The 14,960-nt window shown below is 47.5% G+C and overlaps 1 protein-coding gene across 7 annotated transcripts in view; it reads right to left on the reverse strand.

The window, feature by feature from the left end:
- Positions 1-14,960, reverse strand: part of SH2D4B (SH2 domain containing 4B) — an 86,093-nt gene that overhangs the window by 16,109 nt on the left and 55,024 nt on the right. For 4 of the 7 annotated variants that reach the window (XM_081570749.1, XM_081570750.1, XM_081570751.1 and 1 more), the window contains 2 exons: positions 12,303-12,519; positions 8,278-8,405 (listed from right to left, as the gene is read on the reverse strand). In XM_081570749.1, the coding sequence (XP_081426875.1) occupies positions 8,278-8,405; positions 12,303-12,519 (345 nt within the window). The remainder of the gene's footprint in view (positions 1-8,277; positions 8,406-12,302; positions 12,520-14,960) is intronic. The other 3 variants (XM_081570753.1, XM_081570754.1, XM_081570755.1) reach the window with 1 other exon arrangement.

Genomic DNA, 14,960 nt, shown 5'->3' on the forward strand with positions numbered 1-14,960 from the left:
AAACAAGTGCAGGCATGCTACCTCAGGCTGATGCATTGTTTGAGAATAAAAATAACATGGAGAGCAACAGAGCTGAGAGATGGAGAGAGGCCAGTTGCTGAAAACAAGCTCCCTGAATCAAGCAAAGCCTGAAGCTGGACTAATCTCTTTTGAGTATATCGGTTTGATAGCTTTCTGTCAATTGCAAGTGAATGTAAGTGCCACAAGGGGAAGGAAATTGTCAGTTTTGCTCACCACTATATGCCCTGTACTTAGTACAGTGTCTCACATAAAACAGAAGCTTAATGTTAATAATCAACAAATGATTTAAATACCTTACACAGGAGCCTGCTCCCTAGTGCCCCCGCCCGGACAATTCAACAACCTCAAACTCACAAGTACTATTATTACGTCTTCCAGAGAATTGTGCAGGCTTCCCTGGTAGCTCAACTGGTAAAGAATCCTTCTGCAATGCAGGAGACCTGGATTCAATCCCTGGGTTGGGAAGATCCCCTGGAGGAGTGCATGGCAACCCACTCCAGTGTTCTTGCCTGGAGAATCCCCATGGACAGAGGAGCCTGGCGGGCTACAGTCCATGGGGTCACAAACAGTCAGACATGACTGAGCGACTAAGCACAGCACAGCACAGAGAACTGTGCAAGGGATAAATGAAATACTGGATGTTTGATGTTTACCAGACACAAAGCACAAAAGAAATTTTCACTAAATTACCAGTTAAAACATAAAACCTGGTATGACCCCACACATGAGGCAAACCAGCCAAACCCCATGAATACAGACCAGTGTACACCTGAGGAATGGTACCAGATCAGGCAACACCTGCCCAGGGATGCCACCAATCTAAGTGGTACCTCTGAGCACCTCCAGATAGACACGGCCCCAAGCAGGGGACAGGACCTGGAAGCAGATCAGGGACACAGATCTTGGCCTCTCACCCTCAGTTGCACATCCTCATGCAAAGTCTAGACAACTGCATGGCAGTCTTGCCCCTGACCATCTCCCCAAAAGAGCAGAGAAGACTCTGACACTCAGATGCCCTTTTGTAGAGAAGCAGGGAGTGGGGTGAGACAATTGCAATCCTAAAGTCTATTCTCCCCAAAAGGACCAAGTTAACTAAAGACGACTGCATCGAAAAGAATGACACTAAACGGAATGGATGAGAGTTTATTTTTTCCCTACTACCTAGAGGGGTAAAAGGGGATGGTGATAACTTCATGAGATCAGAGAAATTATATAAAAGTACACTGCATTAAATTTAAATAAGCTTGAAATGTGGCTGTACAAATGTTGGTAGCACTGTGAGCTCTGCATGGGGGGCAGACAGTCTATTCGTGATGACTGCAGGAAGAAAACCATGTTAATTGCAAGTGACGCTAGCCACATTGATCCCCTGCAGGAAGTGTTTCTAGGAGGCTGCAGCCTAGAGCAGGTGACATCCTCCTGTCTTGTGCACTCCTGGGGGCTGATGAGGAGGAGTGTGATCTCAACATGTAAAAGCATCATCTCTGTTTTAAATGAAAGCTGTAGGCAAATGGGGCTTCCCTGATGGTTCAGTAGTAAAGAATTCGTCTGCCAATGCAGGAGACACAGGGGACTTGGGTTTGATCCCTGGGTTGGGAAGATCCCCTGGAGAAGGGAATGGCAACCCATTCCAGTATTCTTGCCTGGAGAATCCCATGGACAGAGGAGCCTGGCAGGCTATAGTCCATAGGGTCACAAAGCTTCAGAGCAACTGAGTATGCACACACACAGGCAAATGGCTCTGACATGTGAATCTATAAGAACTTAATTACTAAACAAGGTAATTTGAATATGATAGACTTTTAATACTTAAGCGTAAGTATTATAAAAGTCATTTCCAGAAAGCTTCTTAACTAGTGTAGCAACCAGACTTCATTCTCTAGCAAATGTCAAAGCCACCATATTTGTTTCTAGATAAGCAGAGAAAGAAGAGCTCGTGGTGGGAAGGTAGGGGAGAAAAGTCATGTGATCTGACCTAATCCCCATCAGACTGGACAAGCCATGCCTTCACTGTCTTGACTGAAGGGCCATCTGGCCTCTGTTTACACATCTTAGCAGTAGGTGTGCTCATGGCTCCTGGAGGTAGTTTATTCCATCTCAGGACAACTAACTGCTAAAAAAGATGGTGAGACTGAATCAAAGTTAGCACCCTGTGATTTTCATAAGTGTTCCATTTCTTGAGGCCCCTGACCTGGAAGACATTAGTGATTGGAAGACAGCAGCTATGCCTCCCACGCCAAGGCTTCCATCTCATGCCTGTCATCATAAAAATGTGAGGCCATGAAAAGGTTCTGGCATGAGCTGGAGCCCTTTGTCACAGGGCTGAGACAAGCTTGGGGCTGGGGATCCATGGGAAACTAGACTACAGGTCCTGGAGCAAGATAAAACTAAAGGCAGTTTCCTGGGTCTAACCGATGATAGAAACTTCGCAGAGTCAGCAAATTAGGAAAACTCTCTTGCAACCACCAGAAATATGATGAGACCATCAGAAGTATATTAAATCAGTAACAACAGAAATCACAGTATATTGTTACTCTGTGCTTTTATTTAATCCCGATAGAAAATAAAAATCAGTTTTATCAAATCCAAGCCATCTAGATCCTCAAACTTCTGTCCCTTTCCACACACTTTAGTTACCCACACCTGTGCATCACAAAACAATCTCAGCAAAACATCGAAAATGAAAAAGTGTTAGGTAGACAAGACACAAAGGGTCTGAAATCAGAAACACAGAACTAGCAGAAAGGAAAGAGTTAAAATCTTGAGAATACCATTACAATCGATGCTTTCCTAAAGCAAAAAATAATTCCACTCTTCTTTGTGATTTTTTTTGAGACCCTATAGCCAGTGCACAATTTAAAAAAAAAAAAAAAGAAGGAAAAAGGTTCCTTTATTTCTTAGTTGGAACAGCTTAAGCAAGAACTTATGAAGAAAGTAGGTCAACCGACCTACTTTTCTTCTTCTTTAGAAATGTTTGCATTTAGGATAAGAGTTGGTGGAAATTTTCCATTCCAAATTCTGCTCTGGAGGGGAAAATCAGCCATCTGACTTGACATGATGGATGGTAACATGCTAACCATCCCTTCCAAATGACCCATGTGTTATCCCTCACAGTATTTTTTAAAAATTTCAAGATGGGTATCATATTCATAATGAAAGAAAATTCAGACTTTTACTTTTTTGTGAGGAAGGCTAAATACATACCATCTTCCTTTTGTGAAGAGTTGCTTGATGTCATCTTTTTCTTTACTTCCAAGTGACAGGAATGGTTTACCCTAAGGGCATGAAGCCACCATTCACATGCTTCAAATCCTGATATGCATCTCCAAAGGCTACCGTGTTTATTTATTACATATAACAAGTAGAAGCATTTATTGCAAGTTCTAAACACTTTATAAATATTATACACTTAATCTTCATAACACCACCGTTACTTTCATGACCACTGGTTTCTTCAGCTAGTTTTTGCTTCACATGGATTTGGTGCTCAGGTCCCCACTTCCGCCCCCCCCCCACCGCCCCGATTCCGGCTGCCACCTCTCAACAGGTTCCAAAGCCTCACCATAGTTTCCTATCCTTCTATTGTTCTTGGGGACTGAGGACAAAAGCCTCAGCTGGCTCACTCTCTCCTTCTCACCCTAGACACTCTAGCTTCCAAGACTGATCCCAAAGACTGTACAAGGCATTCCCTGATTTCCCATCAAGCTAGGTTAGGAACTAGAGGCAGCTCTGCTCTGGAAAGTCCAAGGAATGAGAAGGGGTGAGATTTAAAATAAAGAACTCAAGGGGAGTTCCCTCGTGGTCCAGTGGTTAAGAATCTGCCTTCTAATGCAGAGGACGCAGGTTCAATCCCTGGTCGGGGAACTATTAATAAGATCCCACCTGCCTCAGAGCAAATAACCCCAAGTGCCTCAACAAAGACCCAGTGCAGCAAAAAAATAAATAAAATAAAAGCACTAGAGCTATGCATGAAAGAAGTTCAAGTGAATACACAGTAAAGGGATTGTGAATCCAGAGGAGGCACTTTTTTGCCCCAGTCTCCCTCCCTGGCCAGCTGTATATTCAAGGAGCCACCAGAATGGAGGAACAAAATCTGGGAGCCAGAGCCAATCCCAGCTCCCATAGTTACTACTGGGTAAATAAGGGTGATTTCTCAAGCTTTTCTGGCCATCAGTGATGCTATCTGTAGAGGGCTAACCATGACTAACTCAAGAAGTTGAGAGTCCCTCTGAGGCAGTACACATCCAACCACTCTGCACATCTACACAGCCAGGCAAACACACAAGACCTCAAGGCAGCAGCCTGCCAGGAGGATCACCAATGGGTAGTACTGATCAGCCAGTCCAAGCCCTTTGTGTTCCGTGCAGCTCAGAGAGGATGTGACCTCCCAGAGCATGCAGTTGGGGGAGACCACATTGCCTTTCACCCTCTGCCTCCCCAGGCACAATCTTTCCCACCTCCTTGGGGGGCTGCCTCTCTACAGGACAGCCTGGTGTGTCTGCTCCCCCACCTCCCACAGGACTCCTGGAAGGGCCATCCAGGAGGGAGTGTCCACTGCCTGAGCCTCAGTTCCTGGACTGAAAACAGTACCGGTAATAGAGACACAAATAAGACAAAGAAGCCCAACAGTCACTAGGAAGAAAACACCCTCACTCCTTAGCCCACAGACTCCCACCCAGGTGCCCGCTCTGTGGCTAACCCCACTCCTGGCCAATCTTTCCCATGCTCCCAACAACCTGAGAAAACTTTGGAAGCTTGAGCGGGGAGTAAGACCGGTGGTCCTGGGGCAGTGCCAGCAGAATCACACTGCATACCAGATGCTGAGAGCAGACACTCTTAAAGGCCCTCTGGTCACCCATCTGAAGAGTCCACTAGCCATCCCTCTGCCCAACGGTAGCTGCAACCATCTTTCTTCTATTGAAGTGAAATGTGTCTCTTTAGAACTCCCAGCCCCGAATCCGCTTAATGATCTCTCTTTTACCAGATGGGACTCTGGAGATTGAGGACTGGTGGCTTTGTTCCCCCCCACACACACATTTGCAAGACAAACATTCCCCCCCACCAAATAATTACTAAAAATGACTGCTATAACTTCTATGTCCTTCCCCTGCTTCAAACACAATCAGATGTGCTGTGGTTAAGAATAAGGTGGACAAAGAGCCGGAAGGGATGGACCCACCCTAGAATCCTGCAGCTCTGGGACCTTCAACAATCCTCTCCTCCACGTGTGTCCTGAAGACACAACATGGGAAGGTAGGAAGCAGTGCCCATTCCACTTGGGAGCTCTGCTTTGCACGGAAAGCCAACCTCAACTGCCAGGTCCCTAAAGCTGCACCGACTACATGGATGGGGAGTGCCCTGCCCTGGTGATTGTCAGAAAAAGTTAAGAGGTGAACACCCCACCTGAGTGCAGGACAGGCCATCAGGAGGCCCATTTCCAGCACCCAAGCCCCAACTCCACTATTCACTGCGTGCCCACAGTCCCTACCAAGCCCTTAGGGCAAGTCCTCTGGAGACAGCCAGTGGGTTGCTGCCAAGACAATAAGCCATGAACCAGGTTTGCCTGATTTTTAGAAGTAAAGCTCAGGAGGAGAAATGGGTTCTGACTGAGGCAGTGTTTAGACAGAGGATATTCTTAATAGTTTCAGATACATGTTGAAGTCCAAAAATAGATATTTTTTCCCCCAAAGCCAAGCTTCTATGCAATAGCTTTTCTCATGAGTATTTTTATATAACCAGAAAGCTCTCTTAGAACCCCTGGAACATAACAATGAACACAGGAGAAAGGAGGAATGACTTTACATTTTCTCTCTTTTTAACAGAGAAGACTTTTATCAAGAACCCTGTGGTCCCAGTGGGAAGCCACCTCCTCCTCACCACCACCCCGCCCCACCACCGCCCGGAACTCTGTGCTCAGAGTCCACTTTCCCAGACTGTTTCTCTGGAGAGGAGGAGTCTCAGACTCCGGGAGGCATCAGCACCCACGCTCATGTGCTCATGGACAGAGCACATTTGTTGGCTTGATCTTCACACATATCCCACGGAGTCGAAGTTATGGTCACAGATGAGGAACTGAAAGGACACACCGAAGCTCACAGAGCTGCTAGGTTCTAGAGAGGGCCCTGGGTCTTCAGACTCCTGGTCCACATTGCTCTTTGGATTACAGTTCAACAACACATCCAAATGTGTTTGACAGAAGGGAAGCGAATACAAAGTCACAAGAGTCCTTTTTACACTTGAATTTTGCACCTTAAATTCAACTAAATTAATGATGAATGCTTACCCCGGGAAAGAAAAGATTTACATTAGGATTGTGATCGATTGCCTTATTCGCTCAAATTCTCCTCCCCTCCCTGTCTTCACACTCTTTGACACATGGCTTTGCAGTTCCTCACACGAAAGGAGCAGAATATTTTTCCCACCTTCTCAACTCTGTGACACATTGTGGCCAATGGCACGAGGTCAAAGTGATAGCATGCTGGTTTGGAGGCTAGACTTCAAGAGCCTGGCATGCTGCCACTTGCTTTCTGGCTCCTGAGAAGAGTGTGCCCAGGCTGGCCTGCTGGTCCCAAGAGGAGCATGAGAGCTACACGCAGCAGAGTCCCCCTGCCCCAGTTACGATGCCCAGCCAAGATCAGCCAAGAGCAGAGCCCCAGCCAATCTGCAGCAAAGACTCCCTAACACCTGACTGTGGGGCAGGAGGCATCTTCTCTCGTACAGAGAAGCAAGGGGGAGTCCCACTAACAATGCTGTAGGGAATTGCTACCATGGGAAAGAAGTTGGACCATACCAGGACTTCCAGACTTCGGGACTTTAGGTATAAGTATCAATAAAAAGCCTCTGGAGAAGGAAATGACAACCCACTCCAGTATTCTTGCCTGGAGAATCCCATGGACAGAGGAGCCTGGCGGGCTACAGTCCATAGCGTTGCAAATAGTAGGACATGACTTAGCTACTAAAAAACAACAACAAATCAAAGAAAAAGTGTGGAAACCAACACGAGGTTCCTCCCTTTTTGCTTTTCTGAGCAAAGACAATACACAAAAAAATAACCATTGCTTACTATCACCATCAATTCATAAGAGACAGGACATGTTAACACTAAAACTGAGGAGAGGATATTATCTTTGAATATGACACAGTCCTTTCCAAACAAAGATAGCTGGCCACCCTCCATATAAGAGCCTTTTTCTTTCCTCTTATCACAGATCAATGAAAACTTTGTCACTAAATAGCTCTGGTCCATGTATTAGCAACGTTTCTGCATGCTTTATAGTAGAACTGTCAGAAGAACATGGAATCAGTTATGTGAATCGCAAGACTTAAATCACGTTTCTGTTTTCTCTGTGCCAGTATAAAAATTACGTTTTTAAAACTGGGATGAAAAATAAAGCTAAAGATAAATTTGAGGACCTCTGTCATGCCTTCTCCATTGGCAGAGGAGCCAATGGCCCTGACAAACCTCTACCTCAACAAAATTTTTTGAGTCACACACTATGCAGGAGCCTAAGATGATAGTTTTGTGCTTCCATGATTACAATAATGTAGGAATAAAAAGGAAAGCAGTGATCCCAATAGAAGCTCTCCCAGGGGCTACAGGGACACATAACTGAGACAGAGGTTACGGGCAGGGAATCCCAGGGACCAGCTCCAGGGACACACAATGAGATCACACATAAACATTGACTGTCTTCTTTCTGAGCCATAAAGAGCCCCTCCATCCTTCTGTTGGGTATATGGAGGCCCAGGAGAAGGAAGGGGGTCTCAATGCCCAGAGAGAAATGCCTCTGAGAGGCCCTTGATGGCCAAGCAGGTTGTGAGGTGAGGGCAGTGGGCAAGAGTCTGTTAATCCCTTCCCAGCAGAGAGGGCAGTGCATGTCTAGAGCCCTGGGGGCTGGCGGTCCCCAGGACTCCCGCACAGAGATGTTAAGCCGTGGTCTCTAACAGTCTCTGTGAAGGTCACTCAGTGTTTCAGCACATGCCATGGGGACATCAAAGCTTGTGCCTCGAGCTCAGCACATTCAGTGAGCACGGAAAGGACAGACACCAGACCTCTCTCCACTCCCCTCTCTGCAGGCGACCAGGAACACTGAGCCTTAGCCCTGGGAGACCGGCCAGTCTTTGTGGAGCCAGCGCAGAATTAGCAGTCTAACGTCCTCACTCCCATGATTGCAGCGGTCCCTCTGACTCTGCCCCACCCCCAGAGGGAGGCTGAGATGTGGAAACCTGCCCCAGGGATCTGGAAGGTCAGCCTACCGTGGAACCAGGGGGCAATGGCTTTGGTGTTCCTCTCGAAGCCCGCTCGGCGAGGCAGCTGCTCCTCCTTAAACCAGCGGACTATGACTTCTCTGGAGACGGGGCGCAGAGGCCGCTCCCAGGTCCTGCTGAGACAGAGACCACGGAGTGTGGGAGAGTCATGAGGGAGGGGGTGGACGGCGGGGCAGGAAGGAGGGGGAGGGAGCTGGGAAGACCACCATGAACAAGCCCAATGCCCACATGCACACTTGTGGAAAGGATTAAATGAATCCAGGTACTTGAGGGCACTCTGCAGATTATAATGTACCAGCTGTTTGTATCTTTCCCCAAAAGAAAACTGTTATCACTTGCTTTGGGGAAAAAAAGCCTACTAGCATAGCATTGTAAAGCTACTATACTCCAATAAAAAATTTTTTAAAAAAGGAGGGGGACTTTCCTGGCAGCCCAGTGGTTTAGTGGTTAAGACTCCATGCTTCCAATCCAGGAGGGGGGCAGGGTCCCTCAGGTTCAGTCCCTGGTTTGGGAACACACCTGTTGCCTGGTAAGGCCAACATTTCTTTTAATGTAAAAAAAAAAAAAAGAAAAAATCACACAAATGCAAGTGGCAAATAGGACAGGAGGGGATGTCTGAGGGAGAGAAAAGGCCAGGGCATAAGCAGCAGAATCTATGAAGAAGGATCCTAATGTAATACCAGCAAAATCATTATATGCGCGTGTCCTCCACCATCCCCAAATCCCCACTGAAGAGGATGCTGGTTTTGCCTTCTCCCCATCTCCCTGCCCATCTCCCCTGCCCCTGCCATCTAAGGGGACACCTGTCTTGGCCAACCAGCTTTCGTGATTTATGATGCAGTATCAGGACAGGGAATAGCCTCAATCTGCTCTGAAAATGGCTGAGCTTCACCTCCAAAAAATAAAAAGGAAAAGGACAGAGGAAAGAGAGAGGGGCAGGAGCAAGGCACTATGCTGCCTGACTTTTGACCGGCAATCTGGTGAGGGTCTGTAGATCCCTAGAGTGAGATGTACAGGGGCACTACTTCCATGCTTTCTGATATTTTCCCACAAGAGCCCAGATTTTACTTGTTTTTGTGTCTGTACTGTGGCTCCTGGATGTATACAGAAATTCTGTTGTATTGGAGCCACACTAGCACGAAGCCCAGTAAGGGTTTGACAGCATATGCCCCATAACAGCATACACCACTGTTTGTGGATATGTAGCAAGATTTGTTGTTGTTGTTGTTTAGTTGCTAAGTCATGCCCAACTCTTTTGTGACCCCATGAATTGCAGCCTGCCAGGCTCCCCTGTCTATGGGATTTCCCAGGCAAGAATACTGGAGTGGGTTGCCATTTTCTTCTTCAGGGGATCTTATCAACCCAGGGATCAAACTCACGTCTCCTGCAATGGCAGGGAGATTCTTTATCACTGAATCACCAAGGAAGCTCATGTAGCAAAATTCCATTACATTAATTTATGTAATGGAATTACAGAGCAGAGCAGAGTTTGCTGCTGCTGCTGCTGCTGCTAAGTCGCTTCAGTCGTGCCTGACTCTGTGCGACCCCATAGACGGCAGCCCACCAGGCTCCGCTGGGATTCCCTGGGATTCCCCAGGCAAGAATACTGGAGTGGGTTGCCATTTCCTTCTCCAATGCACGAAAGTGAAAAGTGAAAGTGAAGTCACTCAGTCATGTCCGACTCTTCACGACCCCATGGACTGCAGCCTACCAGGCTCCTCTGTCCGTGGGATTTTCCAGGCAAGAGTACTGGAGTGGGGTGCCATTGCCTTCTCTGGAGCAGAGTTTGGGCCCACCTTAAATAACTGCAACTTTTTCAGCTTTCCACCTGAGCGACAGAAACCTAGCAAATTCTCACTGTCATTGCTGTCTGGTCACCTAATAGCACTGGCATTTAGGATTCACCACCACTGTCATCATCTCTTATAAAATAAACATCAGCTGTCCCCTTATGCAGTCACTGCATTTCCTCTGCACCAACAAAAACTGATGATGAGCCCAGGACTTCCTGGCAAACCCCAGAATGAGCTCCTATTTTTCTTGCCCTAAAATGAATCCATGTACTCACGTGCAGTAGTGAACACTGCAGATTTTTAAAAAGATTCAATAAGAAAGACAGGGCTTCCCTGGTGGCTCAGACAGTAAAGAATCCTCCTGTAATGCAGGAGACCTGGGTTCGATCCCTGGGTTGAGAAGATCCCCTGGAGGAAGGCATGGCAACCCACTCTAGTATTCTTGCCTGGAGAATCCCCATGGACAGAGGAGCCTGGTGGGCTCCAGTCCATGGAGTCACAAAGAGTTGGACATGACTGAGCAACTAACACACAAGAAAGATAAAGGGTGAGGTTCCACTGAATGGCTCAAAGGCATGATCAGTGGGGTCTGTTCTCCAAATCCCTTCCTCCCCACAGCCACCTCCACAGGCAGAGCCCCTCTAACCAGCTTTGCTCCCCTGTATCCACCCTTCCGGATTTCCCTCTTCTCAGGAACCTCAGAGTTCCTTTCTCTTTATGAAACAACAGTCCTGCCCCCAGCCTCTTCTTTCATACTTGCATTCCTCAGTAAATAACTATGCTTGGGGGGAAAAAATCCTCTGGTTTCTAAGACTCATTATCCTTAGAAGGCAAGAGGAGGTGATAAATGACAGCAAGGAAAATTCATTCACTCTTGTCTGTCTGTTTCCAAGTAGAGAATCTGATTCCCCAGAAAGTAAATGCTAGGGGGAGGTGCTCCAAGAGGCCACCTGGCCAGAAGCCTTGCTCCTGCACCTGCAGCTCTCTCCCATCAACCATGTGTCTGCCCCCAGTACAGCCAGGCAAGCATGTGCTGGCACCACAGTGCTGAAGGCAGTGAGGCCACAGGGACCTGTGCCATAGGGCAGCCTCAGGAAGGAGGCTGATCCATGGCTTCGGGTGCCTGGGTCTGCCGTTCCATCTGCCTGGTCCCTGGTCCCCCCACCCCATCCAAGATGGCTCGCTGTGGCTGTCACTTCTCCTCTACTGACAGCTACACCCAGAGAGCCTGGAGGCAGACTGCAACAGTCCATGCAGCTCTGTCTTCTGGGCCTGAAGGACAAATTATTTGTCTCCTTAAAAAAAAAAAAAGCACAAGAGGAAGAAGACTTCTAACTATGTCTCTAAATCCAGTAAACATAAAAGAAACTCTGACCTCATAAAAATCAAGAATTCCTGCACGACAAATATTATTGTAAAAGTCAAAAGACAAATGACAGATTGAGGGGGAAAAAACGTTTTATCACAAAGAAAAGAATCTATTCCCCTATATTTTAGGAGTTCTTAAAAATAGATCAACCCTGAATATTCATTGGAAGGGCTGTTGCTGAAGCTGAAGCTCCAAAATTTTGGCCACCTGATGTGAAGAGCTGATTCACTGGAAACGATCCTAATGCTGGGAAAGATTGGAGGTAAAAGGAGAAGGGAATGGCAGAGGATGAGATGGTTAGACAGCATCACTGATTCAGTGAACATGAATGTGAGCAAACTCCGGGAGATAGTAGAGGACAGAGGAGCCTGGTGTGCCATAGCCCATGGGGTTGCAAAGAGTTGGGCACGACTTAGCGACTGAATAACAATAAACAAAAAAATAGATGACAAAAAGACCAATAACACAATGAAGAGGCAGGAAAGGAAGAGACAGGTATGGAAATATCAAAAACCCTTAAACATATACAAAATACTTCATCTCATGCATAAATAGAAATGCAGATTTAAACTTTCACTGAGATATTATTTCTCACGAAAAACAAAAATCTGACAACTTACTGCTGGCAAGGCTAAAGAATGAGAGTGTTCACTGGTACCATCTCTGTGGAGGACAAATTGACCTCAACTATCAATAATATAAATACATGTAGCCCTTAATCCAGCGGTCCCACTTTTGGGAATCTCTGTTGTAGATAATAGTTGCACGAGTATAAAATTAATGTCTACAAGGTTACTTATCAAGGGCATTATTGGTAATAACCAAAGGTCTCAAACAACACCACGACCCACCTGCCAGTCACGGCCAGGGGTGAAAGCAGACCTGGGCCTGGGAGGTCATGGTAGCATCTCGCCTCCCGCTCATGGCTCTGGCCGAGCTCTCGGAACCTGGAGCTGAGTCCGGCAACGGTGCCCTTCTGGATGGCGCGGAGCGAGTGACGCTGGTACTCGTCCCGGGCGCGCTGGGCTCGGTGGCTCCTCTCCTCATCAGCCGCCTTGGATCGACGCACTGGAAAGGAAAAGAGAGCATGTTCACCACTGTATCCACTCCCAGGCTTTCTTCCTTTTAAAATCAGGTATTTCCAGGGACTTCCCTGGTGGTCCAGTGGTTAGGAATCTGCCTTCCAGTGCAAGGGATGGGAGTCTGATCCCCGGTCAGGGAACTAAGATCCCACTTGCCATGGGGCAACTAAGCCCACACCCCAACTAGAGAAAAGGCCTGCGTGCCACAATGAAGATTCAGTGGAGCCAAAATTTTAAAAAAATAAATCAATAAAAAATAAAAATAAAATCAGGTGTATCTGACACAAGAGCCCCTGCTGTTTCCTACAAAAAGCCACAAGAGCCCTTAAGACCATCCCGTTACTCACCCCTCCTCATGTTACTCATGTGGAAACTGAGTTCTAGAGAAGGACATTGCCTTGCCCAGCTGGGTCAGTGGGCAAACCTGGCAGGGACCCATACTCCCTGCTACCAGAGGATGAGTTATGCGAAACCCTGGAGTCCCGATCCCGATGCCCTTTCTCTTTGGTTTCCTGTGGCCTTGACAGCTGGTGGGTGAGTGTGTTGGAGGGAGGGAAGAAGGTGCTTCAGTAACTCTGTCACCACAGAGCTGCCATGTCTGCCATGACGCCCCTCTCACCAGCCTGTCTTTTCATGTCTCTCGAGGCAGGTCGGACATCTGCAAGTTGCTGCTTCTAAAACTCAAAAGGAAGTCCTGGAGCTGGGAAAGTGCACAGATCGAGGAAAACCTCTGAAGCATGGTCTAGAATTAAAACGGATTATTTTGTAGTCTGACTGCATCAAGTCAGGCCCCATCTGCCTCTAAAATTCAGTCCTTTTGTAGAGAACTCTTGGAGCTGGCAGTGTTCTCGTTGCGCAGGTCCAGGCATCGCGTTGGCCCAAGCCTTGAGAAAAATCTTACCCAAAGTCCAAGTCTACTCCAAAGTCCATCCAATACCTGTATAGCATGCACCTACAACCTACCAATGCCAGAGAACTGTGTTCTGTTGGCACTTGCAGGATACAAGGCAAATGGCCCTCATCCTTAAAGAAAGAGCTTCTCCTCTTCAAGCGGTCAAAGTTCATTCTCGAAACACAACATCTCCCAGATCTGAAGAAGGCAGCATGAAGTCTGTCCCTCAGAAAGTATTTATAGAAGTGGAGGTCACATAGACTAAGAGTGCAGGGTGGCGGGAGGGGAGTTTTCTTTGGTCTATTCATTGCTGCATTCCAGTGTCTAGCATACATATGCATCAGTCAGCAGGTGATACATATGCTTGAACGACTGCACCGCATTAAGTATTTAACCCTACCAGGCTCTGAGCTGAATATAGAGATAGCAAAGACGAGAACTTTCCCTCAGGACACTCAGAGCGTAGCTGGGAGAATAAGACAAATAAATATCTCTAGCATAAGGAGAACAGGGACTCAGCAAGTCTTGTCGGAGTTTAGGGGCTACAGCACTCACATTCTGAGAGGGAGTCAGGAGCCACCACAGGAGCCTGAGCACCCCACTGGGTCTGGAAAGGTCAATAGGAGTTTTTCCAGGGAAAGAAGAGGGAGGAATCCAGAACAGGCAGGGGGCAGGGTCCGGGGGGAGAAAAAACCTAATTTCAGTTTCTGGTACTAAGAACACCACAGCACCTGCCACCACAAAGTTTCCCAGCGTGGGCTTTCCAGTCACTGGACTGCAGACAGAACACAGAAGCCTCTGCCCCACAAGGACGCCTTCCCTGGTGGCTCAGTAGTAAAGAATCCACCTGCCAAAGCAGGAGGCGCAGGTTTGATTCCTGGGTCGGGAAGATCCCCTGGAGAAGGAAATGGCAACGCACTTCAGTATTCTTGTCTGGGGAAATCCAATGGACAGAGGAGCCTGGTGGGCTACAGTCAATGGGTCGCAAAAGAGTCAGACATGACTTGGAGATTAAAGGGGTCATTGACATTTGAGAGTTGACAGCCCTTGAGAGACAGCCACAGTCAGTGATAGAAGGATGTCATGTGCAAAGTAGGAAGACAGGCTTTGGGAACTCAGATAGGAGAGGGCACAGGCCATGGGTCACACAGGGACTAAATCCAGCCTCCCAAAGTCTAGCCCTGGTTTTGCCATTGTCTTCCTCAGAAGCCTTCAGTGGCTCCCAGTACTTGCAGGACAAAAGGCAAATCCCTTGGCCCTTAAGGATCATCCCTTCCACTTTCTTCCCAGCCCAATGGGCCTCTGAGCTTCTCCCGGCCCTTTGTACAAGTGCCACGAAGCTCCCCACCGTTCTGCAAACTCTCCTCTGTGCAACTGTGTCCACCAACTCAAACCAGCTGTGATGCACATGCAGGCAGATAAGCTCAGAAATGCTAGGCAGCAGTACAGAGTGTACTCAGAGGTGAGGACATGGCCAAGGCTGCAAGCAGGAAGCCAGCCCTGCCACCCAGCCTTGATTATGGAAAAGAGACTGA

This window comes from Giraffa tippelskirchi, chromosome 2 (assembly GCF_054371585.1).
Source record: "Giraffa tippelskirchi isolate mGirTip1 chromosome 2, T2T-mGirTip1v1.2.pri, whole genome shotgun sequence".
NCBI lineage: Eukaryota > Metazoa > Chordata > Mammalia > Artiodactyla > Giraffidae > Giraffa > Giraffa tippelskirchi.